We start from the raw sequence: 26,737 nt of genomic DNA, 5'->3' as shown, positions 1-26,737 counted from the left end.
TTGAAATTACTGACACGGTAAAAATAAATGGTGTTTCTGATGATAAAATTCGATTGCGTTTATTTCCTTTTTCTCTTAGGGATCAAGCAAGAGGATGGCTCCAATCGCTTCCTTTGGGGAGTATCACTACATGGCATGAGTTAGCAACCAAGTTCCTTGCTAAATATTTTCCACCTGCGAAGTCTGCACAGTTGAAGATAGAGATAAATACTTTTAGGCAGACTGACTTTGAGCAATTATATGAGGCATGAGAACGGTATAAAGAGTTGTTGAGGAGGTGTCCAAACCATAGTTTTGAAGATTTGGTACAGAATGAATTGTTTTATAATGGTTTGAATGGACAAACAAGAGGCACTGTGGATGCAGCAGCTGGTGGAACAATATTTGCCAAATCACCTGATCAAGCATATGATTTGCTTGAACAAATGACCGACCATTAACAGTTATCAGTGGCCATCTGAAAGGTCAGGAGTAAAGAAGACAGCTGGTATTTATGTCGTGGATCCTATCACTTCACTAACCGCCCAAGTTTCTGCATTGACCACACAACTAGCAGCCATGAATAAAGTGAGCTTACCTGACACTGAAGGTCCTTCCGTTGTTTCTGAAGAAACTCATTCTCTTGAAGAAGCACAATATATCAACAACAGAAACTTTGGTGGATTTGGAGGATATCGAGGTAACCCTCCTCCTAATACTTATCATCCAGGTTTGAGAAATCATGAAAATTTTTCTTATGCAAACAATAAGAATGTGTTGAATCCTCCTCCGGGGTTCAATACATCAAAAGGGGAGGGAAAGCCTTCGTTTGAGGATTTGGTAGGTACATTTGTGGCTGAATCTGGAAAGAGGATGGCTAGAACTGAGTCTCGGCTTGATAGCATGGAGACTCACATAGGAAACATGGGTGCTACGATGAAATATTTGGAGACATAAATTGGACAGTTGGCTAATGCTTTGAGAGATCAGAACATGGGTCAATTTCCGAGTAATACTGAAGTTAATCCAAAAGAATAGTGCAAGGCAGTCACTTTGAGAAGCGGAAAAGAATTAGATGTTTAAAGTCCCAAGAAGATGTTGGAAAGTGAGAAGTCAGTGGAAGATGTTGAGTTTGAGGTTATAACAGAGAATAAGGTTGAGGACTCTAAGACAAAAGTTATACAACCTCCTGCATTTAAGCCTGCCATTCCATACCCTCAGAGGTTCAAAAAGAAGAGTTTAGATGATCGATTTGCAAATTCCTTGAGATTTTTAAGAAGATACACATCAATATACCATTTGCTGATGCCTTTGAGCAAATGCCCAACTATGCCAAGTTAATTACAGATGTGATGTCTAAAAAGAGGAAGCTGCAAGAGTTTGAGACAGTGAAGCTTACTGAGGAGTGCAGTGCCATCCTACAAAAGAAATTACCACAAAAATTGAAAGATCCAGGGAGTTTTACTATTCCTTGCTTTATTGGTGGTTCTCATTGTAGTAAAGCTTTATGCGATTTAGGAGCAAGTATTAATTTGATGCCATTTTATATTTTCAGGAAATTGGAGCTTGGAGAAGTTAAACCAACCACTATCACCCTACAGCTTGCAGACAGAAGTCTTACATATCCAAGAGGGATCGTCGAGGATGTATTGGTAAAAGTGGATAAGTTTATTTTTCCTACAGACTTTGTGATTCTAGATATGGAAGAAGATAATTGTAGTAGCCGAATTCCAAATTGGGTAATTAACAGATTAATGGTAATTAAGAAGGTTTAATGTGTAATTTTAACCAGGGTCATGATCGGACGGACCGAAGATGGTTCGGAAGCACCGAAGGGTTCGGACGATCCGAAGGTGGTTCGGAGGATCCGATCATGAGGTGTCAAGAGTTGATCGACACGTCAGTTTGCATGCAAGTTCGGACGGTCCGAAGTGTATGATCGGAGGATCCGATCATGAGCTGTCAAGAGCCAATGGACACGTAGCGTTCGGACGTTCCGAAGTGTTGTTCGGAGGATCCGAACATGGCCTATAAATAGTGCTCGGATTTCTCATTTGTGACTTGCCAATTCATGATTTTGTCTCATAGTTGAGAGGATTTGGAAGGTTTCTAGGGTTAGTTGTTGGTCGAGCGATAGCCAAGAGCTGCCAGGAGTAGTAGCGTAGCGGCGCCTGAGTTTCAAGGCAATCGACATCAAAGGGCTGTCGACGGACGAAAGTAAACCCTAAACATTTGGTAGTACTAGGGAGTACTGGTTTTGCTAGTCGAGCATGGTAGTATTGATTGGGTATGTTCTTGTTGCGTAGGCTTGTGCTAGGCCTGATTAGCGGTGTTGAGTCAGGATAGGCTTGCTGTGATAGAGGTACGAAAGTACTATCCGAGATATCCTGGTTGAGTATACATTCATATATGTGTTGCATGATTATGTGGTGCATTGTTATATGTCATATGATGCATGCTATTATGTCACGTTTTATTGATGCATGTTGCATTGCACGTTGAGCCGTATCTCCTTCGAGATAGCCTTTACTGTTGAGCTGTATCTCTTTCGAGATAAGCTATATCTTGTGGGGACCGCTCAGCCCTGTCTTGTCTTGTGGACGTATGGACACCGAGAGTACACAGTGGCCGACGGGTCGGGAGGGCTTCGGTGGTCCGGGACATTTTAGGTCCGCGTCTGTTCTTGTAGTGGATGCAGTGACCCAGAGGTTGGACCGCGCGGCACTATCCACTGGCGCCTCTAGACTGAGCAGTTTGAGATCCTTTGTTACTCCTGTTTCTTGACTACCCTGGTATCATATCATAGCATGTGCATTTCATATAGGTTTGTATACTCATACTTTTGTACTGGGCGTTCTTATCGCTCACGTCCTCGGTTTTTGTTTATCTTGGACACCCCATTCCCACGGGGCAGGCCTCAGGTTGGATAGCTCAGGAGGAGCAGGAGGAGGACAGTGAGTAGCTGGTTGGTTTAGTTTTCAGTACTTTTCTATTTGATTCGATATGGTTGTACCAGATATTTTAGTTGAGTTTCTAGACTTCGATTGGGTTGTATAATTTTAGTTGTTGACTTTTCCGCTGTTATCTCTGATTATTGTTAATTAAGTTAATCGCATGCTTAGTTTTGATTAGTAGGTGACTCTGGAACGGGTCACTACATTTATGGTATCAGAGCATGCTTATGATTTTGGGATATAGATTTCTGTTTTGGGATTTTCGTTGACCATTTTACCATTTTTTCCCCATTCTATCTTGTAGCGATGGCTGACCACTTTGATGACGAGAGTAGTCAGGGGAGTGTAGGTCGTTGGGGTGACCAGAACGATCGTAGACGTCATCGTGAGCATCGTCATCGTAGGGATGGTCCTAGGCGTTTTGATTTGCATCGTTTCATTCAGATGGGGCCTAAGCCTTTAGTTGGCGGTGAGACTCCCGATGATGCTGAGGATTGGATTGAGCGCATGGAGAGTTGTTTTCGTGCATTTCAGTGCACCGAGGAGCAGAAGATTGAGACCCTTAGTTTTCTTCTCGAGGGCCGTGCGCGCAAGTGGTGGCGATCGACTTCTGCGCCGATAGTCCAGTCTCAGGGTAGAGTGACTTGGGCCGATTTCCGTGCAGCTTTCATGCAGCTGTATTTTCCTCCAGCCCTTCGCCAGGCAAAGACGATTGAGCTGCTGAATCTTAAGCAGGGGAATATGTCTGTTGATGAATATCAGCAGAAATTCTTTGAGTTGTTACCCTTTGCGCCTCATATCAGTGGCAGTTCTGAGGCCAAGTATGATCATTTCCTCCAGGGTCTTAATCAGGAGATCTTTGATCGAGTCACTGTCTGTGATAATCCTACGTCGTATGATGGATTAGTGAACCGGTGTCGCCAGGCCGAGATCAGTCTCCAGCGTGGTAGGGCTATTCTTTCTTCCAGATCTCCGAGTATTTTGAGTCCCCGACCTCAATCTTTCAAGAGATCAGGTTCTTCTTCTGGATCTGGATCTCGATCTAGCGGTGATTTTCGTTTTGGTGAGAAAAAGGATGCTTGTGTGCATTGTGGGAAGAACCATCCATCGGAGCAATGCCGATCAGCCGCGGGAGCTTGTTTTCAGTGCGGGGAGATGGGGCATATCAAGAAGAATTGTCCTCAGTTGCGAGGTGGAGCAGGATCTGGTTCCGGATCCCAGACGACTGTTCAACAGAGGAGACAAGGTCAGGCTGTGGGTAGTTCGAATCTTCGACCTCGTGCCCAAGGTCAGGTTTTTGCGCTGAACCAGGATCAGGCTGCAGATGAGAGTCAGAGATGAGAGAATTGTAGCAACAATTGAGATGTAATAATGATGTTGTTTTTATTTCGTTTTGTTCATTCTCTAAGCCTGATTTCGAGGACGAAATCTTTTAAGGGGGGGAGAATGTAGTAGCCGAATTCCAAATTGGGTAATTAACAGATTAATGGTAATTAAGAAGGTTTAATGTGTAATTTTAACCAGGGTCATGATCGGACGGACCGAAGATGGTTCGGAAGCACCGAAGGGTTCGGACGATCCGAAGGTGGTTCGGAGGATCCGATCATGAGGTGTCAAGAGTTGATCGACACGTCAGTTTGCATGCAAGTTCGGACGTTCCGAAGTGTTGTTCGGAGGATCCGAACATGGCCTATAAATAGTGCTCGGATTTCTCATTTGTGACTTGCCAATTCATGATTTTGTCTCATAGTTGAGAGGATTTGGAAGGTTTCTAGGGTTAGTTGTTGGTCGAGCGATAGCCAAGAGCTGCCAGGAGTAGTAGCGTAGCGGCGCCTGAGTTTCAAGGCAATCGACATCAAAGGGCTGTCGACGGACGAAGGTAAACCCTAAACATTTGGTAGTACTAGGGAGTACTGGTTTTGCTAGTCGAGCATGGTAGTATTGATTGGGTATGTTCTTGTTGCGTAGGCTTGTGCTAGGCCTGATTAGCGGTGTTGAGTCAGGATAGGCTTGCTGTGATAGAGGTACGAAAGTACTATCCGAGATATCCTGGTTGAGTATACATTCATATATGTGTTGCATGATTATGTGGTGCATTGTTATATGTCATATGATGCATGCTATTATGTCACGTTTTATTGATGCATGTTGCATTGCACGTTGAGCCGTATCTCCTTCGAGATAGCCTTTACTGTTGAGCTGTATCTCTTTCGAGATAAGCTATATCTTGTGGGGACCGCTCAGCCCTGTCTTGTCTTGTGGACGTATGGACACCGAGAGTACACAGTGGCCGACGGGTCGGGAGGGCTTCGGTGGTCCGGGACATTTTAGGTCCGCGTCTGTTCTTGTAGTGGATGCAGTGACCCAGAGGTTGGACCGCGCGGCACTATCCACTGGCGCCTCTAGACTGAGCAGTTTGAGATCCTTTGTTACTCCTGTTTCTTGACTACCCTGGTATCATATCATAGCATGTGCATTTCATATAGGTTTGTATACTCATACTTTTGTACTGGGCGTTCTTATCGCTCACGTCCTCGGTTTTTGTTTATCTTGGACACCCCATTCCCACGGGGCAGGCCTCAGGTTGGATAGCTCAGGAGGAGCAGGAGGAGGACAGTGAGTAGCTGGTTGGTTTAGTTTTCAGTACTTTTCTATTTGATTCGATATGGTTGTACCAGATATTTTAGTTGAGTTTCTAGACTTCGATTGGGTTGTATAATTTTAGTTGTTGACTTTTCCGCTGTTATCTCTGATTATTGTTAATTAAGTTAATCGCATGCTTAGTTTTGATTAGTAGGTGACTCTGGAACGGGTCACTACAATAATGATGCTCCATTAATCTTTGGGAGACCGTTCCTGGCAACTGGAAGGGCATTGATAGATGTGCATAAGGGTGAACTCACCTTGAGAGTTGGTGGAGAAGAAGTCATTTTTAATATCTATCATGCCATGAAGGGATCAAATGAGGTAAGTACTTGTAAAAGCATTGATGTTATAGACTCATGTGTATCCTTTGACTGTGCAGGAACTAGGGACCCTTTGCAGAGTTGCTTGGTTGGAGCTACTGAAGCTGTTAGTAAAGACGACTGGGAAGTGAAAGAGCAACTGGTGGCTCTTGAAGTATTGCATAAAGAAAAGAAAACGGATGTGTTGATTGAGGAGTTGAACGTCGAAGAGAAAATAGAGGTAATATCACCCTCTCCTGATCTGAAGGAAGTGCCAAGCCACCTATGTTATGCGCTCTTAAGAGAGAAGTCGACATATCCGGTAATCATATCTTCCTCCCTTACTATTGATGAAAAAGATAAATTATTGAGAGTATTGAGGGAATATAAAACTGCATTGGGATGGTCGATTTCTGATATTAGGGGAATTAGCCCCACTATATGCATGCATAAAATTTTAATGGAGGAGTCATATACTCCTTATGTGGATCATCAGAGGAGATTAAATCCGGCAATGAAAGAAGTTGTGAAAAATGAAGTACTTAAATTGTTGAATGCTGGTGTGATATATGCTATTTCTGATGGTAGTTGGGTGTCTCTTGTACAAGTTGTACCGAAAAAGGGTGGAATAACTGTGGTTAAAAATGAATATGATGAATTAATATCTACTCGTACTGTAACTGGTTGGCGAGTTTGTATGGATTATAGAAAATTGAACAATGCCACCCGAAAAGATCATTTTCCATTGCCTTTTATTGATCAAATGCTAGATAGACTTGCTGGTTATTGTCATTATTGCTTCTTAGATGGTTATTCAGGTTATAACCAGATAGATATAGCACCAGAGGATCAGGAGAAGACTACTTTTACGTGTCCCTATGGCACGTTCGTTTTTAGGAGAATGCATTTTGGGCTATGCAATGCACCGGCCACTTTTCAGAGGTGTATGATGGCTATATTTGCAGACATGGTGGAGGAAATCATGGAAGTCTTCATGGATGACTTCTCGGTATTTGGCTCTTCATTTGATCATTGTTTACATAACTTATCTCTTGTGTTGCAGAGATGCCAAGAAAAGAACCTAGTTCTTAATTGGGAAAAATGTCACTTTATGGTCCAAGAGGGCATTGTCCTGGGACATAAAGTATCATCTAAGGGATTAGAGGTGGATAGAGCCAAGGTGGTTGCAATTGAAAAACTTCCTCCACCAAAGAACATCAAAGGAATAAGGAGATTTCTAGGACATGCGGGGTTTTATCGGAGATTCATTAAAGATTTTTCTAAGATCACTAAACCCTTATGTAATTTGCTTGAAAAAGATTCCACATTCATATTTGATGATGATTGTTTGCAGGCTTTTGAGAAAATCAAGAGGGCATTGGTGACAGCACCAATCATGATAGTGCCAGACTGGAAGGAGCCCTTTGAGATGATGTGAGACGCAAGTGATTATGACGTTGGTGCAGTATTGGGCCAAAGAAGAGAGGATGTTTAGGGAAATCTATTATGCAAGCCGTACTATGGATGCTGCACAGCAAAATTACACCACGACTGAAAAGGAGATGCTTGCTGTAGTATTTGCCTTCGACAAATTCAGGCCATATCTGATCGGCACAAAGGTAATTGTTTTTACTGACCATGCAGCCATTCGCTACCTATTTGCCAAGAAGGATGCGAAACCACGCTTGATAAGGTGGAAACTGCTATTACAAGAATTTGACTTCGAGGTCAAAGATAAGAAGGGAAGTGAGAATCAAGTGGCTGACCACTTGTCAAGACTTGAGCTAGAGGATAGGAAAGAAGAATGAGCAATACAGGAAACATTTCCGGATGAACAACTCTTTGAGGTAAGTTCAATACTCCCTTGGTTTGCTGACATTGCGAATTTTTTGTCTTGTGGTATTCTTCCTCCAGATCTGAACCACCATCAGAAAAAGAATTTCTTTCATGATATCAAATTTTTCTTCTGGGATGATCCTTATGTGTATAAGAGATGTGCTGACCAAGTGATTAGGAGATGTGTTGACAGTGTTGATGCACACCAAATTCTTGAGCTTTGTCATTCATCTGCATATGTCATTCATCTGCATATGGTGGAAATTTTGTAGCGACACGAACTGCAGCTAAGGTCTTGCAATCAGGTTTTTTCTGGCCTACTTTGTTTAAGGATAGCTATACCTTAGTGAAATCATATGATAGGTGCCAAAGGTTAGGAAACATTTCTAGGCGTCACGAATTGCCACTGACAAATATTTTGGAAGTGGAACTTTTTGATGTATGGGACATAGATTTCATGGGACCCTTTCCCCCTTCTTTTGGTCAATCTTATATTTTATTAGATGTTGATTATGTGTCGAAATGGGTGGAAGCAATTGCCACCAATACTAATGATGCTCGTGTTGTAGTTAAGTTTGTCCACAAGAACATCTTCACCAGGTTTGGAACACCGAGAGCCATCACAAGTGATGAAGGTACGCATTTTTGCAATAAAATTTTCAACTCACTGTTGGCTAAATACAATGTGAAGCACAAAGTGGCACTAGCATATCATCCTCAGTCGAATGGACAAGCTGAAATATCCAATCGTGAAATTAAGCAAATTCTGGAAAAGACTGTCAACACCAACCAGAGAGATTGGGCTATGAAGTTGGATGATGCGTTATGGGCTTATCGGACTGCATTCAAGACGCCTATTGGGATGTCTCCCTATAGGCTAGTGTTTGGGAAAGCATGTCATCTGCCGTTGGAGTTGGAGCATAGAGTATTTTGGGCTGTGAAGAAATTAAATTTTGATTTGAAAGCTTCTGGTGACGTTTGGAAACTGCAGTTGAGCAAGATGGATGAGTTCCGCAATGATGCATATGAAAATGCCAAGATTTACAAAGAGCAGACCAAGAAGTGGCACGATAAACTCATTGTACGAAGGGAGCTCAAACCAGGACAACAAGTACTCTTGTTCAATTCCCGTCTGAATTTGTTTCTTGGTAAGTTGAAAACACGTTGGTCAGGTCCATTTTTGGTGGAGACAGTGTACCCTCATGGGGCAATTGAGCTAAAATGCAGTGATGGAAGGACCTTCAAGGTGAATGGGCAGCGAGTTAAGCCATATTATGGAACTGAAGTAAGGCACCTTGACAACATTCCTTTGGGCGGATCGACTTGATGTAGACTGATGGAAGTTGGGCTGAAGACGTTGAACCAAGCGCTTATTGAGAGGCAACCCAAATTTTTGTTTCTCTTTTGCAATTTGTTTTCGGTTTTGCTTTTATTCTAGTATTCTTATTATAGGTTTTTTATATTTTTTTTAGTATAGTGTGTGCTTATATCTTCTCAAAACTAATGAATTCCATTTGTTTTATTCTCAAGACTCTAAAAATGAAGAAGAAAAAAAATTTTCTTGAAGGAGTACCGCACCAGCGGTACATATAGCACCGCACCCGCGGTTAAGGAAGAAAAATTTTAAAGAAATTGCCGAGAAAGCACCGCACCCGCGGTATATTTTGGCGCGCACCCGCGCAACATGTCTCGAGAGCATACCGCACCCGCGGTTGTTCCTGCACCGCAGCCGCAGTTGATTAATATCGAATTATGCTACATTTGCCCATATCGCACCCGCGGTCTCCTGTACACCGCACCCGCGGTCATGGAATACTGAATATCAAAATTAATTCGAGAGCAGACCGCACCCGCGGTCCCTTGCACACCGCACCCGCGGTCGATAGTTTTAAAAACAAAATGGGGCAGAAATTTTTATAATCGAAGAACACCTCTCTCAAATTTCTCTCCTTCCTTCGAAATCCTTTCTCAAGAACAAACTTTTCACACTCAATTTTTGTTATTTCTTCAACAAATTTACCACTCCAACCTAAATATCTTCATTCATTCCATCAAATATCACTTTTCTTTCCACAAAAATCAACATCAAACCTGGGGTTTCAAAGGGGCTCGAAAATTTCTTCAAGATTTGGATGGAGCTTTGATTTTGTTTTTCAAGAAACATTTCAACACACTCAAGGTGAGCAAATCCATTGCATATTTGTTGAAATTTCGAAATTGAAGGTGTTATTTGCTATGGAAGGAAATTACGTTTAGTGAAGTACATTCTTGGTATTGTGGATATTGTTGATTGATTGTTGTGTATATTGTTGAGGTGTGGATATTGTGAGTATTAAGTTTGTGGGAGTGCAAGAATCATTAATTTTTGTGAATTGGATTGAGGAGAAGTTGGCGATTGAAAGGTGTTCGATAAAATGTCTCCAAGAAAAAATCAATCTAGGGGTGCATCATCATCTGTGAATTACGATGCAAACAGGTTTTGGGACGAACAAGCAGAGGAGAAATATGGAAATATTTTGAGCAAGAGCATTATAAAAGAAAGGGGATTTGATCTTAGTTTCCCTCGAACTGAAATTGGACTAATGCTTACTGCTCGGCACTGGGATGAGTTTGGCAAGCAGCCACAAGATGCTGTCATTTCGTTGGTGAGAGAATTTTATGCTAACCTCAAGGTTAGGCATGATCAGTTGAAGGTGTTGGTGCGAGGAAAAATGGTAGCCTTTGATGCACATACGATCAATACGTTATATGGTATCCCTCATGTAATGCACGATGAATATGAAGAATACCGGGCTGAGCATGTAGATTATAATAATATTCTTCAAACAATTTGCATAGAGGGAGTGTAATGGAGAATGAGGGATGATGTGCATGTTAGCCTAGCTAAGTCTGATCTCAAAAGTGTTGCCAAATATTGGTATTCATTTATTTCTGCTAGGATTAAGCCTACCGAGCATACCACCACAGTCATCAAGGAGAGGGCAATTCTTACTTTTTGCATTATGACGGGGAAGACAATTGATTTAGGTCAATTGCTTCAGAATTCGATGCTTGAATATGCAAGAGGTAACTCTCCTAGTGGACTTCTCCACCCTTCTCTTATCACTGCTTTATGCCAAAATGCGGGAGTGACTTGGGCAGTAAATGAAGAATTGTTGAAGCCTAAAAACCCCATTGTGGTAGTTCAACCACATAGAGTAGTTAGAGGTGAACATGCTGCGGCACGTCGAGCTGAAAGGGAATTTAACAGAAGAGCTGCAGAGAGACGTGCCCAGGCTCAAGCTCAAGAACCACAACCACAACCGCAACAACAAAATAAGAGAGATAGGTTGACCCAGTTGGAAGAAGATATGCAACATCAACGCCAAGAAATTGATGCATTTCGGTTTAGGACCGACACATTTATGGGATATATGATGGATTTTACATCTGTCTTGGCTCAGCAATTTCCATCGGCTTCAACCTCTGGCAATCCATTCCCACCTCCTCCACATTGGCCACCCATATATCACCCGCCGGAGTTCCAACCACAACAAGATGACGAAGATGATGAGGATGGCGATGACCACTGACGGTCGTCGCCCGAGATATGTGTATTCTCCTAATTTTCATGCTTATTTACATCGAGGACGATGCACATGTTTTAGTTTGGGGGAGATTTGATTTATTTTATTTTATTTTGTAGTTGTTTGCTTGTGTGTTTATAGTCATGAAATGTTTTATTTAAAATGGCCAATGATGAGAAAAGAAAATTGTTGCATTAAGAAGAATTACATTCATGTTAATCGATCGCCAATGATGAGAAAAGAAAAATGTTGCATTAAGAAGAATTACATTCATGTTAATCGATCAATTTGAAAAATTTAGAGAACAATTATGAGATTTGGTAAGTTTGAGACTTATAATTTCTATACAACTCTGTGATTTTCATTTGACATCGAAATAAATTTTTGCAAACACATATATGATTGAGGCAATCTTTGATTTTATTTGGGCCATTTATATTGTTCATAAATATTCATTTGAAGCCCTCTTGAGCCTATATGAGAAAAGAATTGTGTTCTTGAAATTTCTTGGAAGCCAAACACTTTTCTTTTGAATATATATGTATTTGGTTGATGTATTGAGACACCATTTTCACGATGATTAGATTCTACTTTGTGTTGGTGAATTGAGATTTTGTCTAGAACTATCCAAACATCACTCGAGGTGAAATACGGACAAATTATGATTTAGGAATGATTTAGGTGATTTTTGGATCGATTGAGCCTTTCAAGCTACCAAATAAAAAGAATTTATCATTTGTCACCTCTTTGAGTTTAAATGAATTCGAATGGCACACGTTAATATGTGTAAAAGACCCCCATTCGATGTTCTTTCAAATATCCCACATTTACTACCCCGTTGAATATCTTAAACATTAATTTCCTACCTTCTCAAAGGAATAAGAATTCAAAGGATCAAAGAAATGAAAATTCTCCTACAAAAGAAAAGAAAAATGAATGATGTTACATTGACGAAGTTGGAGAAAAAGGGGAGAAAAAGAGATGAAATGAAAAAAAAAAATTTGGAGATAAAAGAAAAAGTGGAGTTTGCAAAAGAAATAAAATTCAACTTACTCCCTTATTTGTACTCCTAATCTTTATTTGTAGCCATGAGCCAAGGCCTAACATTATAACCATTGAAAATCCTATTAACCTAGTCATAGTTGTCCAATTTACTAGTGGAGAGTGATTGGGAGGATCTATTTTATGGACAATCGATAAACACTTTCATTGAGTAAGAATCTTGATAAATTTTACACACACCTCATTGCATCAAATATTTATTGGGTATCCATTTCTTGAATGAATATTGTTTTGAACCCAATTTTTACCGGAAAAGACCTCTTGATTTGTGTTTGTAAAAATTGAAATTGATTGAGAATGTTTTGAAACATGAGTTGAAGAGATTAGAAGTTAAGAAAATTAACCAATTGCATGATTTTATCCGGATGAACAAGTGGTTGGATTGATTTGAATTGTGAATGCATGAAGAGTTAGTTAAAATATCTTGAGGCCAAGTTCTTTAAAATATTTCATGACTTGTTTGTTTGTGTTGTTTTGTTTTGCTCGGGACTAGCAAAATCTTAAGTTTGGGAGAATTTGATAAGTGCAATTTATTTTACTTTTATTACTTGTTTTTAACTTGAAATTGTGTTATTCTTGAGCAGGTTTTATGTGATTTGTTGTTGTTTTTGTTGTTGTAGTTTGGAAGCTTATAATAGAATTTGGAGTAGCAAATTGTTGAATTGGAGTAGTGCAAAAGATAAAATGGCCGAAGTATGACCGCACCCGCGGTATCATATGGACCGCACCCGCGGTCCCTGAAGTTAGAAACAAAAGATTCTGCCGAAGCATGACCGCACCCGCGGTCCTTCTTTTACCGCACCCGCGGTCACTGAATTTCGAGACTGAAAGTTTCTCCGAAACAACACCGCACCCGCGGTCCTTCGCAAAACAGAGTCCGAAAAATCTGTAACTTTGTGGACTTCGAATAAAAGTAGAGGAAAATGGTGTGCTGCATGGGGAAGCTTGTCTGGACTATAAAAGGCTTCTATTATTCACCATCTAGGGTATTGGGAGCCAAGGGAAGGATTGAGGGCTGCTGAAGAAAGATTAAAGATCAAGTTCATCAAGTTCTTGAGAATTCTTTTGCACAAATCCGGGGACGGAATCAGCACTTCAACATCTTGTTCTAAGTCTTCTTTCTTTATTTTTATTTGATATGTCTTGTTTTAAAACCATGTTTTATTGTTGTTATGTTATTTTTATTATGAACTAATTCTTATTTTTAGAGGAATGATGGAACAAAACTAGACACCGTGTGTTGGGATTTATGAATTATGCTATATATGTTTTCCTTATTGTTCATTTGTATTTTTTCAATCTTAATGCTTTCATTTTATTGGACATATCTTGAATGATTCTTATGTTTATAATTTATCACTTGGAAAAGGGAATTTATAAACAAGAAAGGAAAAAATACATCGATGGTATTTATATAGTTCGGGAAGACATATATTGCTATTGAAGCCATTAAAAGAAGTTATTGCTTATTTATTTAATTATAGATTGTTGACGGGGACGTTACAATCCTTTGTTAGATAATTAGTATCTACTTAGCACTCGGGAGAGGGAGTAGATAATTTAGAATTCTTGGCTAATGTATAATAAGAACATTTATAATATAGCTACAGAAAATAACACATGGTGGATAGTTGCGTGAAATTGGACATCTAGATCTTTTATTCCATAGTTATTTGTTATAAAAAGTTTGGTGTTATAATATAATTAAATTTTATTTTCAATCTAGTTATTGGTGCAAACAAATCTGTCAATTGATTTTTCTAAATAAAATTGAGACTATTTTAATTGCAAGCATTAATATACATTTAAATACATACTCCTCGTGGGATCGACACTTGTACTCGAAAATACATTTTATTACAACTTGACGTTGTGCACTTGCAAGCAATTAAGAAAACACGCAACAATGTTCTTCGTTAGGGTCAATCATATTACACCTAACACCTGTCGGTCAAGAAACTTTCAGTTATCATCTTCCATCTTTTCGGCTTCTTTTTTGATAGAAGTTGAAGAAACTTTTTGCTATACAACTAATCTTTAATATGTAACCGCCTGAAAAACAAAACTATTTCTTCGAACTTGTTTATTCCAGGTCCCGATCTATCATCTCCAGTCATCGCTTCTCTAGCGTTAGAAAAAAATATTTTCTAATTTTTTAGATCAAAAAAAGCTGGAACCATAGGGCATATTTAGAATTCTAAGAAATTTTACAGCAATACTCTGATATCAGTTGTTGTGGATTACACCGAAGCAATGGAGATCAAGATGATAATATAGTACCAAGACTTGCGAATAAAACAATCAACAAGAACACAAAATTTATGTTGTTCACCAAATATAGGCTATATTCACAGAGCTACTGCAAATCTTTAATAACATGGAGAAATTTTACAAGTGCTTACAAAAAAACAATCAATATCTCACAATCCCAACCACGAGTATATTCGAGAAAATTCTCTCTCACACATAAGAGAACCTCTTGTTTTCTCTAACTCATTAAAAAGAACCTCTCAACCCTTTCTTTTCTTTTCTTTTGTTTTGTTCTGTCAACTTTGGAATGCTTTGAAAATCTCCGGTTGGATGATTAAGTTGAGAAAGAGATGAGGGAGCTCTATAAAAAGCTTCTCGTGCATGTAAAATTTTCTACACAACTTTATTTTTCTTCACTCAATTGACACGTTGTCAATCATTTCACAATTTGCAGCTTGCTATATTTGAAAATTCAAGCTGCCACCACCAACCATCATAAATACTTGTGACAAATTGTAAAGATATCCAACACCTTCAAATCGGAATATATACAAAACCTAATCAAATTTTAGGTTTATAATTCAACTTAATAAAAAATTGCGTAGACACACTAAATCCAACTCAAAAATTCTGGAAAGTTGTATTCAAAATTCTAAATTTATCTTGGTCCATAATTAAACAATGAAAAAGACCTACTCCCAAATTGTGTATGATATAGTGTACGAAATACAGATATCGCCACACAGAGACTTTTTCACGCGATTTTCCAAAAATAAATATTTAGTAAAATGTGGACAAAAATTTGAATTGTGAGTTATCTCTAAATCCAAAACAAAATGTAATGAAAGGAATAAGTAAAGGCATACAATTTAAAATGAAGTTTTAAAATCAAATAGACATAAAATTTTTTGTAAATCTCGGTTCACCTACCCATTACTAATTCATATAATTTACTTTGACTTTTGTCCGATTTTGACAGGATCTCCTAAATTATTAGCACTGTTTCTAATGATATGCTAAACTAACTTGACACAATGAAATAATTAAATGTCTTTAACTATTATGAAAGATGAGTTTCATGCATGATTGTTGGAACATTTCATCTTCGCAGTCTTGATTTTAATGTTAACAAAACTTGTTATTTATTATTTTACCTAAGTGCGCAGAAACTGAAACAGATCAGGATTCGAACTGATCAATTATCGAGCCAAAACTGAAGCTATCGAAGAATGCAAACTGAAAGTACCAAATGATTAATCGAACTGAACCAATTCAACTGATTAATCGCAAACCAGTTCTACTAATTGTCTAGCTGATAGGTGGTTCAGCAGAAGACCTTCAGAAGCCCGGCCAGCTTGTAAAGAGTTCAACTGATGAAAAGCCCAGCTGACCAGTTCAACTAAAAGAGTGAAATCAGTTCAACTGACGAGCCAACTGATTTCACCAGCCCAACTGAAGATCGGTTCAAATGACCATTTCAGAGCATCAGTTAGAACCAATTAGTTGCAAAACTCAACAAGCCTATTCAATGGGATCCAGCTGTGCACAAATGTACAAAAGCATATGTATTATCAATAGTACAATAATGGACATTGCAGCAAAGCTTAAAGGCAAAATGTTCCAGAATGGCTGTCGGAAAAGTCGAGACACAAATTTCAAGGAACGCATTCAAGCTGCAACAATCACATGTGATGAGTCTTGATGTACGGTCGCATTACTGCTATAAATACAGACCAAGACCATAAACAAACACAGATGAATAAGAGGTGGAAAAATAAGAGAGAACAAAAAAGGCACGTTTATTGCATATCAGCTTACGAAAAAGCAATCAGCCCAGTCGAGGGAATACTCCAAGTAATATCAGCTTATTGTAGAAGCTTCTTTCTCTCAGTGTGTGAGAACACCTTTCGAGTTGTTTTCAAATATCAGTTCTCACACACACACTCACCACCACTCAATATACCGTCTTGCACAAAAACATAAAACTTGTGTATGTAGTCTTTTACACACAGACGTTAAACAAGTAATTGCTTGAAGATGGTGACTTCAGTTTAGACTGGGAGTTCAATTAGATTGTGGGTAAGTCCTATGCCTGGTGGGTTTGTATGAGATGATGTATAAATCAAAGTCTTCTAGTGGATCGTACCCGAGGTGATAGAAGAGGTACATAGGAGCAGTTGAAGTCTCCGAACATCCATAAATATATCTTTTGTATTAACTGCTTAACTGTTTTTTAAACTGACTTGATCAGTTCAGCTGATATCAGTTTAGTTCTATCTATAGCTGAACTGATAGAAGCCAGAAGTGATTCCCCGTATTTCAGTCGATCAGTTTACACAACTCATCAGATTTTAAAATCTTTCAATTTTTCTTAATGAAGGATTAATTCAAGTATTTTTATTTTGGTTTGAAACCAAACTCGATCTAATTCATCGACATATACATTCTTATAACACGAGCTATTGCAGCTCATTGACAATATTTGAAGCACCCTCGCATGTGCTCGAACTGTTATATCAATTCGTATAATTCTTTAGTTTTTGACTTATTGGACTATAACTATAAACATGTAATCAATTTCATATGTCTATGCAATTTTTAAATCCATGGATGTGTTGCTCATTCATATCGAAAACTATTCTCTAGACTTCATTCAAATATAAAATATTAATAAAGTTAGCTAGGCTTCAATAATCAAGTGAAAAACAATAAAACAATCAAACATAAGTTGAATGTCCAATTATATAAAACAAAGTTTCAGGATAGGATCCCCTTAAATCCCAAGAAACAAAAGAGTTTAGCTACTCTATGACATAACAAAATCTCAAAAAAAAATTATATAGTTTTTAATCTAGAAATACTAAAAGAAATTAATAAGAGAAAGAACACTGCATGAAAATCCCGAATTCTTCGCTTGCCTACTCGACTCCGGACGTTTTTTCTCTTCCTTATGCGTGGTGGATGCTAATGAAAACAGATCTCCCCTTTATCTTTCCGTCTTATATGGTATTTAACCCTATTAAGCCGCCAAAATTCCTTCAAAGTTGGAAAGAATTTGATTATGAAAAAATTCTTCCTTATTTGCAACCGGGGTGGTCAAGAAATCTCGTTCTAGAGCAAGTTATTTTGTCTCCACACTGTGCCAAGTCCTTAGGTGCACTGGGATGGTAAAAAGTTACCGCCCTAGCGCACCATGTGATGTATCGATCATTCATTTGACATCATCTCGTGCTGAGGCGGTAAAAAACCATCGCCTTTGGGCGAAGTCTTCTGTCTCCAATGCTCAATTTCTCTGTCACACTTGAGCGATTAGAAAATACCGTCCTAACGCTTCTTGTTCTATTCAGCTTTTTTCTTCAGCCCAATTTTCATCTTTTCTACCCATTTTCCAGCACATTCATAACACGAAGTAAGCCGCGATCATATGGAGTAATTTAATGACAAGTTGAACAAACTATAGTCTCAACACAAAAAGAAACTTATGCAGAAATAAACTCACACGATGCAATAAAATATGTAAATACGACTCCTATCAATAAAATATAAGAAGAAAGCGAGAGGCATGGGGTGGCGGTGGTGAGAGCAAACGTGCGGGGGTGGAGAGAGCGGGACAAAGTTTTAAATTTACCTTGGAAAAGAGTACTGAAAGTGGGAGAAAGGAAACAAATCGTGTTTCCATTTTCTCTGGCGCCCACACTAACTGGATGGCAGCATAGAAGTTATATATATACTTTGTATGGATAACATTTGAAGGGTAGAGAATATACATATATAAATACATATCGATGATACCCTCGTAAGTGCCCGGGTCATGGATGACCCGGAACATCAAATGGATTCCCAAATCCGAGTGAGTCTCCAGATGGATTCTTCTGGAGCCGGGCAGGTGAAAGCCATGCTCTACTCCCCGAGCAACCAGATGCCCGGGCTCTTGTATAAATCTCCCGGGAGGCATTCTACCCGGACACCTCGATAACAGTGCCGCACTCGAGTGCTTCAGAAGATAAGATCTTGTCTCGAGAAGCGCACCTGACAGAATCCTATTGGTGTGACACGATGGGAAAATAGGGTGGCTTGAGTGCTTGACAGGAAGTCAACATCAAAGGCTATAAGTGGTAGTATACACGCAAATCGAGGTAATCCTTGATTTTCCTTCCTATAAATAGCAGGTATGTAATTCATTTGGGGGGACTTTGGGCTTCCTCTTCTTCTCTAGTTCTGAAGAATGATTCATTCACCAACACATATGTTAACACACATATTTACACCAGTAGTCTTTACTTTTATCTAAGCTACACTTGTTATCATTTTCACCTGCTGACTTAAGCATCGGAGTGGCCACGCCGGACACCCCTCCGGCGCCCATTCACGAGTTCATCTCCTTGTCTGCAGGTCACAGTGGAAGCTATAGCTCACAGGTTCATCTACTATGCTCATTTTTCTGAACAACATTATTGATAGAAGATCCGGTGGAGCACCCGACCCGGCTCACTCGTTTCACCCGGATCGTATCATTGGCGCCGTCTGTGGGAAATTGAGCTCAAGACGTAGATATGGTTTCCATTCAAAGTAAGTTCGACCTTGCTCGGCACCACAGTAAGCCCAACTCTGCTTGGCATACATACAAGTCTGACCAGCTCGACATTCAGATCTTATATGTGGATTTTAAATTGGCTCAAAAGCTCAATAGCTATCCCGGATTGGCGTGGAAGAGTGTTTGATACGCACTCAACAGCATACAGCTATATTAGTCACCTAATTTATCTCCACCAGAGAAGTTTCACTCTACCGAAAATGAATACGGATTCAGTTTTTTCAGGTTAGTGATTTGGTTTTTAATAAAACTAATATAGCAGGAGAAGCAAAATTATTTAAAGTCCGGGAGATATGAGGCCCCGGAACCATGTATTAAGTCCGGGAGACATGAGGCCCCGACGCATTATCTAATGTCCGGGAGGTACGAGGTCCCGACACATTATCTAAAGTCCGGGAGACACGAGGCCTTGACACATTATTCCAAGACCTAGGGTTCCGTACCCTGGTTGCTCATTAATCCCAGGGTTCTCAAACCTGGCTCGGGGCTCCGTACCTCGATCATTCACAAGTCCCGGGACATGCTCCCCGGCCCAAAGCTCCGTACCTTGGTTATTTATAAGCCCAGGGTTCTTAAACCTGGCTCGGGACTCCGTACCTCGACCATTCCCAAGTCCCGGGATATGCTCCCAGGCCCAAGGCTCCGCACCTTGCTTATTTATAAGCCCAGGGTTCTCAAACCTGGCTCGGGGCTCCGTACCTCGACCATTCCCAAGTCCCGGGACATGCTCCCCAGCCCAAGGCTCCGCACCTTGGTTATTTATAAGCCCAGGGTTCTCAAACCTGGCTCGGAGCTCCGTACCTGGACCATTCCCAAGTCCCGGGACATGCTCCCCGGCCCAAGGCTCCGCACCTTGGTTATTTATAAGCACAAGGTTCTCAAACCTGGCTCGGGGCTCTGCACCTCGACCATTACCAAGTCCCGGGACATGCTCCCCGGCCCAAGGCTCCGCACCTTGGTTATTTATAAGCCCAGGGTTCTCAAACCTGGCTCGGGGTTCCGCACCTCGACCATTCCCAAGTCCCGAGATATGCTCACCGGCCCAAGGCTCCGCACCTTGGTTATTTATAAGCCCAGGGTTCTCAAACCTGGCTCGGGGCTCCGCACCTCGACCACTCCCAAGTCCCGAGACATGCTCCCCGGCCCAAGGCTCCGTACCTTGGTTATTTATAAGCCCAGGGTTCTCAAACTTGAATCGGACTCCGCACCTCGACCATTCCCAAGTCCCGAGACATGCTCCCCTACCCAAAGCTCCGCACCTTGGTTATTTATAAGCCCAGGGCACTACACCCTGGCTCGGGCTCCGCACCTCGACTACTCCTAAGTCCGAGAGATATGAGGCCCTGGCAATCTATTTTAAAGACCGCTAGGCACGAGGCCTCGGCATCTTATCTCAAGTCCATGAGACACGAGACTCCGGCATTTTATCTCAATTCTAGGAGACCTGAAGCCCCCGATGCTTTTATAAAACAAGATTGATTATCTCTTTGGGAATCCAAGCATGACTGATCGGGACAGCGAGTATGACTCTAGCCCGACTATTTAAGGGATGTGTGATGATACACTCGTAAGAACGCGGGTCATGGATGACCCGGAACATCAAATGGATTCCCAAATCCGAGTGAGTCTCCAGATGGATTCTTCTGGAGCCGGGCACGTGAAAGCCCATGCTCTACTCCCCGAGCAACCAGACGCCCGGGCTCTTGTATAAATCTCTCGGGAGGCATTCTACCCAAGCACCTCGATAACAGTGCCGCACTCGAGTGCTTCAGAAGATAAGATCTTGTCTCGAGAACCGCACCTGACAGAATCCTATTGGTGTGACACGATGTAGTAGCCCGAATTCCAAATTGGGTAATTAACAGATTAATGGTGATTAAGAAGGTTTAATGTGTAATTTTGAACCTAGTCATGATCGGACGGACCGAAGATGGTTCGGAAGCACCGAAGAGTTCGGACGATCCGAAGGTGGTTCGGTGGATCCGATCATGAGGTGTCAAGAGTTGATCGACACGTCAGTTTGCATGCAAGTTCGGACGGTCCGAAGTGTAGGTTCGGAGGATCCGAACATGAGGTGTCAAGAACCGATGGACACGTAGGAGTTCGGACGTTCCGAAGATGGTTCGGTGGATCCGAACATAGCCTATAAATAGTGCTCGGAATTCCTCATTTTGGTATTCTCATTTCTTGAGTGAGTCTCATATTTGAGAGATTTGGAAGGTTTCTAGGGATAGTTTGTCGGTCGAGCGATAGCCAAGAGCTGCCAGGATTGGTAGCATAGCGACGCCGGAGTTTCGAGGCAATCGACATCAAAGGGCTGTCGACGGACGAAGGTAAACCCTAACCTTTGGTAGTACTAGGGAGTACTGGTTTTGCTAGTCGAGCATGGTAGTATTGTTCATTGAGTATGTTCTTGTTGCGTAGGCTTGTGCTAGACCTGATTAGCGGTGTTGCGTAAGGCTAGGCTTGCTGTGATAGAGGTACGAAAGTACTATCCGAGATATCCTGGTTGAGTATATATTCATATATGTGTTGCATGATTATGTGGTGCATTGTTATATGTCATATGATGCATGCTATTATGTCACGTTTATTACTGCACGTTGCATTTCACGTTGAGCCGTATCTCCTTCGAGATAGCCTTTCTTGTTGAGCTGTATCTCTTTCGAGATAAGCTATATCTTGTGGGATCGCTCAGCCCTGTCTTGTCTTGTGGACGCATGGACACCGAGAGTACACAGTGGCCGACGGGTCGGGAGGGCTTCGGTGATCCGGGACATTTTAGGTCCACGTCTGTTCTTGTAGTGGATGCAGTGACCCAGAGGTTGGACCGCGCGGCACTATCCACTGGCGCCTCTAGACTGAGCAGTTTGAGATCCTTTGTTACTCCTGTTTCTTGACTACCCTGGTATCATATCATAGCATGTGCATTTCATATAGGTTTGTATACTCATACTTTTGTGCTGGGCGTTCTTATCGCTCACGTCCTCGGTTTTTGTTTATCTTGGACACCCCATTCCCACGGGGCAGGCCTCAGGTTGGACAGCTCAGGAGGAGCAGGAGGAGGACAGTGAGTAGCTGGTTGGTTTAGTTTTCAGTATTATTTGATTCGATTTGGTTGTACTGAATATTTTTATTCTGAGTTATTTGGACTTCAGTTGGGTTGTATAATTATAGTTGTTGACTTTTCCGCTGTTATCTCTGATTATTGTTAATTAAGTTAATTGCATGCTTAGTTCTTGATTAGTAGGTGATTCTGGAACGGGTCACTACATTTATGGTATCAGAGCATGCAAAGATTTTTGGGACATTAGTAATTCTGTTTTGAGGATTTAGGAGTTGATTTTAGTTTCCTTTGAGATATCAGGAGATGGAAGCAGTCACGGTAGTGTAGGACATGGCCGTTATGGCGACGATGAGGCTGGCCGAGAACATCGTCGTAGAGATCGTGACGGAAGACGTCACCGAGATCATGATGAAAAGAGACGTAGGAACCGTGTCAACATTATGGAATTAATGAAGTTTGGCACCAACAGAGATGAAAGAGTTGAAACAATAGTTAGCAAGGTTAGCTAACGGAGACAACACATCTGGTTTTGCATTCCAAACAGATGGAACCTTGTGCCTATCAGGAAGAATCGTAGTTCCAGAAGATTCTAAATTGAGAGACGAGATTTTATCTCAAGCTCATAGGAGTAAGTTGAGTATCCACCCTGGAAGCATGGAAATGTATAAGGATTTGAAAACCAAGTTTTGGTGGAAAGGTATGAAGAGAAGTGTTTATCAGTTGTGTTTAGAAACAATTGAGATGTAATAACGATGTTGTTGTTTCGTTTTGTTCATTCTCTAAGCCTGATTTCGAGGACGAAATCTTTTTAAGAGGGGGAGAATGTAGTAGCCCGAATTCCAAATTGGGTAATTAACAGATTAATGGTGATTAAGAAGGTTTAATGTGTAATTTTGAACCTAGTCATGATCGGACGGACCGAAGATGGTTCGGAAGCACCGAAGAGTTCGGACGATCCGAAGGTGGTTCGGTGGATCCGATCATGAGGTGTCAAGAGTTGATCGACACGTCAGTTTGCATGCAAGTTCGGACGGTCCGAAGTGTAGGTTCGGAGGATCCGAACATGAGGTGTCAAGAACCGATGGACACGTAGGAGTTCGGACGTTCCGAAGATGGTTCGGTGGATCCGAACATAGCCTATAAATAGTGCTCGGAATTCCTCATTTTGGTATTCTCATTTCTTGAGTGAGTCTCATATTTGAGAGATTTGGAAGGTTTCTAGGGATAGTTTGTCGGTCGAGCGATAGCCAAGAGCTGCCAGGATTGGTAGCATAGCGACGCCGGAGTTTCGAGGCAATCGACATCAAAGGGCTGTCGACGGACGAAGGTAAACCCTAACCTTTGGTAGTACTAGGGAGTACTGGTTTTGCTAGTCGAGCATGGTAGTATTGTTCATTGAGTATGTTCTTGTTGCGTAGGCTTGTGCTAGACCTGATTAGCGGTGTTGCGTAAGGCTAGGCTTGCTGTGATAGAGGTACGAAAGTACTATCCGAGATATCCTGGTTGAGTATACATTCATATATGTGTTGCATGATTATGTGGTGCATTGTTATATGTCATATGATGCATGCTATTATGTCACGTTTATTACTGCACGTTGCATTTCACGTTGAGCCGTATCTCCTTCGAGATAGCCTTTCTTGTTGAGCTGTATCTCTTTCGAGATAAGCTATATCTTGTGGGACCGCTCAGCCCTGTCTTGTCTTGTGGACGCATGGACACCGAGAGTACACAGTGGCCGACGGGTCGGGAGGGCTTCGGTGATCCGGGACATTTTAGGTCCACGTCTGTTCTTGTAGTGGATGCAGTGACCCAGAGGTTGGACCGCGCGGCACTATCCACTGGCGCCTCTAGACTGAGCAGTTTGAGATCCTTTGTTACTCCTGTTTCTTGACTACCCTGGTATCATATCATAGCATGTGCATTTCATATAGGTTTGTATACTCATACTTTTGTGCTGGGCGTTCTTATCGCTCACGTCCTCGGTTTTTGTTTATCTTGGACACCCCATTCCCACGGGGCAGGCCTCAGGTTGGACAGCTCAGGAGGAGCAGGAGGAGGACAGTGAGTAGCTGGTTGGTTTAGTTTTCAGTATTATTTGATTCGATTTGGTTGTACTGAATATTTTTATTCTGAGTTATTTGGACTTCAGTTGGGTTGTATAATTATAGTTGTTGACTTTTCCGCTGTTATCTCTGATTATTGTTAATTAAGTTAATTGCATGCTTAGTTCTTGATTAGTAGGTGATTCTGGAACGGGTCACTACACACGATGGGAAAATAGGGTGGCTTGACAGGAAGTCAACATCAAAGGCTATAAGTGGTAGGTATACGCGCAAATCGAGGTAATCCTTGATTTTCCTTCCTATAAATAACAGGTATGTAATTCATTTGGGGGGACTTTGGGCTTCCTCTTCTTCTCTAGTTCTGAAGAATGATTCATTCACCAACACATATGTTAACACACATATTTACACTTGTAGCCTTTACTTTAATCTAAGCTACCCTGGTTATCATTTTCACCTACTGACTTAAGCATCGGAGTGGCCACGTCGGACACCCCTCCGGCGCCCATTCACGAGTTCATATCCTTGTCTGCAGGTCACAGTGGAAGCTATAGCTCACAGGTTCATCTACTATGCTCATTTTCCTGAACAACATTATTGATAGCAGATCCGCTCACCCGTTTCACCCGGATCGCATCACATATATAAATATATATATATATATATGTATATTCTCTACCTAGAGAATATATATGAATATATATATATATATATATATATATATATATATATATATATATATATATATATATATATATATAAAATCAACGACATTTTGGTATGAGCAAGTCATAGCCGGCTTCCCATTTTTCCCTCCACATTTTGCTCACACGCACATATTTTAGTCAATTAATTTCCCCCAAAATTCACTCCCAAATCCTCCTCTGCTTGTGGATCCTCCTGTTTCTTCAATCCCAGTCAAGATTCGATCCATACCATTGAGAATACCTTTGATTCAGCCATTCATTAATTGTTTGAAAATTTCGTCCAAAATCAGTCTGGGGGATCATCGTGGCCGATTGAGATTTGATGAATTGGATGGATCAAACGGAGCTGCGTAGGGTATTCTCAATGTTTGATAGAAACGGCGACGGGAAAATTAGCCGCAAAGAGTTGAGTGAATCACTCGAGAAGCTAGGGATCCACATCCCAGAACAGGAAATGACTCAGATGATCGAGAAAATCGACGCCAACGGCGACGGATACGTCGACGTCGAGGAGTTCGGCATGCTCTACGGAGCCATTATGGAGGACGATGTCAAAGGAGACGACGAGGATGACATGCGGGAGGCTTTCAACGTCTTCGACCAGAACGGTGACGGCTTTATCACGGTGGACGAGCTCCGATCCGTGCTCGCTTCACTTGGCTTGAAACAGGGCCGGACCATCGAGGACTGCAAACGGATGATCATGAAAGTCGACGTCGACGGCGACGGCAGGGTTAATTACGACGAATTCCGGCAGATGATGAAGGGCGGAGGATTCGCCGCCTTGAGTTGATCCATTCCTGGTAACTCTGGATTCCACCATATATATACACACACACACACAAATATAAAAAATCTTGAAAACACGCATATTTCAAACGTGACTGTGTCGATTCTTGGCAGTTAGATTACGCCGTGAAATCAAATTTCATGAGAACGGTATAAAAATGTAAATAATTTGTTCGTTTTTTATTCAGTCATTGTTATAATTTCCTCCATGCGTGTGGAGGAAGATGAAGCTTTGAAGTAAATAACAATTTTTTTATATTTTCGGGTTCGAATTTTTTTGTAGGTAAAGTCCAGTGAAGAAATGGATCAGATTGGCTAAAACTAGGCAATTGCCTTTTTATTTATTTTTGTTTTCTTTTTTAAAACATTTGGGTAGCTTCTTCTTCCCTTTCTTTTTCTTTTTTTCCCTTCAGACAAGGCAATCTGAATTTGATTCATAAAACCGTGGATGTATTTTGATGTTCAAATTTTAGCCTTAATGTTCCAGTAAATTTGCTAGTGGAATCATTGACAATCATACGCTCCATAATAAAAAAAAAATTAATATATACAAAAAAACTTCAATGAAACCGTCTCATATGTCAAATTTATTAAACAATTCTCATATTCGACTCAGATCTCATGAATAAAAACATATGAGACCGCTCAGAAAAAATCCATGTGTGATATTTTGAAAATTAAAGTTCCCAATTTAAATGTCGGCCTATCATGTGGTTTCTCTATTCGTTCAAATGTGTTTGGTCGTGTTAATCTATATAACATCCTTCATATTTGTTCAAGTCGGTCGGTTCTAATTTCGCATTAAAAATATATGAGTAGGTCTCTTGTGAGACGATCTCACGAATCTTTATCTGTGAGACGGGTCAATCCTACCGATATTCACAATAAAAAGTAATACTCTTGTCATAAAAAGTTATATTTT

The 26,737-nt window shown here is 40.8% G+C and overlaps 2 protein-coding genes across 3 annotated transcripts; both read left to right on the top strand.

Annotated features, from left to right (window-relative positions):
- The first annotated feature begins 8,576 nt into the window (after positions 1-8,576).
- Positions 8,577-9,041, top strand: LOC140820412 (uncharacterized). The gene has a single exon (XM_073180697.1). The coding sequence runs from the start codon at positions 8,577-8,579 to the stop codon at positions 9,039-9,041; it is 465 nt and encodes a 154-aa protein (XP_073036798.1).
- A 16,061-nt stretch (positions 9,042-25,102) lies between these two features.
- On the top strand, positions 25,103-26,338 carry LOC140820421 (calmodulin-like protein 3). 2 transcript variants are annotated; one of them, XM_073180709.1, is made up of 3 exons: positions 25,103-25,829; positions 25,930-25,965; positions 26,099-26,315. In XM_073180709.1, exon 1 carries the CDS (start codon positions 25,349-25,351, stop codon positions 25,817-25,819), a length of 471 nt encoding a protein of 156 aa, XP_073036810.1. In that variant the 5' UTR covers positions 25,103-25,348; the 3' UTR covers positions 25,820-25,829; positions 25,930-25,965; positions 26,099-26,315. The 2 variants fall into 2 exon arrangements, with proteins under 2 accessions (XP_073036810.1, XP_073036809.1); XM_073180708.1 differs by lacking the exon at positions 25,930-25,965 and having other exon boundaries at positions 25,104-25,829; positions 26,099-26,338.
- The last annotated feature ends 399 nt before the right edge of the window (positions 26,339-26,737 follow it).

Source organism: Primulina eburnea, unplaced genomic scaffold (assembly GCF_022965805.1).
Source record: "Primulina eburnea isolate SZY01 unplaced genomic scaffold, ASM2296580v1 ctg1038_ERROPOS4800000, whole genome shotgun sequence".
NCBI lineage: Eukaryota > Viridiplantae > Streptophyta > Magnoliopsida > Lamiales > Gesneriaceae > Primulina > Primulina eburnea.
This window is presented reverse-complemented; position numbering and strand designations above follow the sequence as displayed.

What these genes read in the sequence shown, in the direction of transcription:
- LOC140820412 (XM_073180697.1), top strand. Translation starts at nt 8,577, where the DNA reads ATGTCTCCCTATAGGCTAGTGTTTGGGAAAGCATGTCATCTGCCGTTG.
- LOC140820421 (XM_073180708.1), top strand. Translation starts at nt 25,349, where the DNA reads ATGAATTGGATGGATCAAACGGAGCTGCGTAGGGTATTCTCAATGTTT.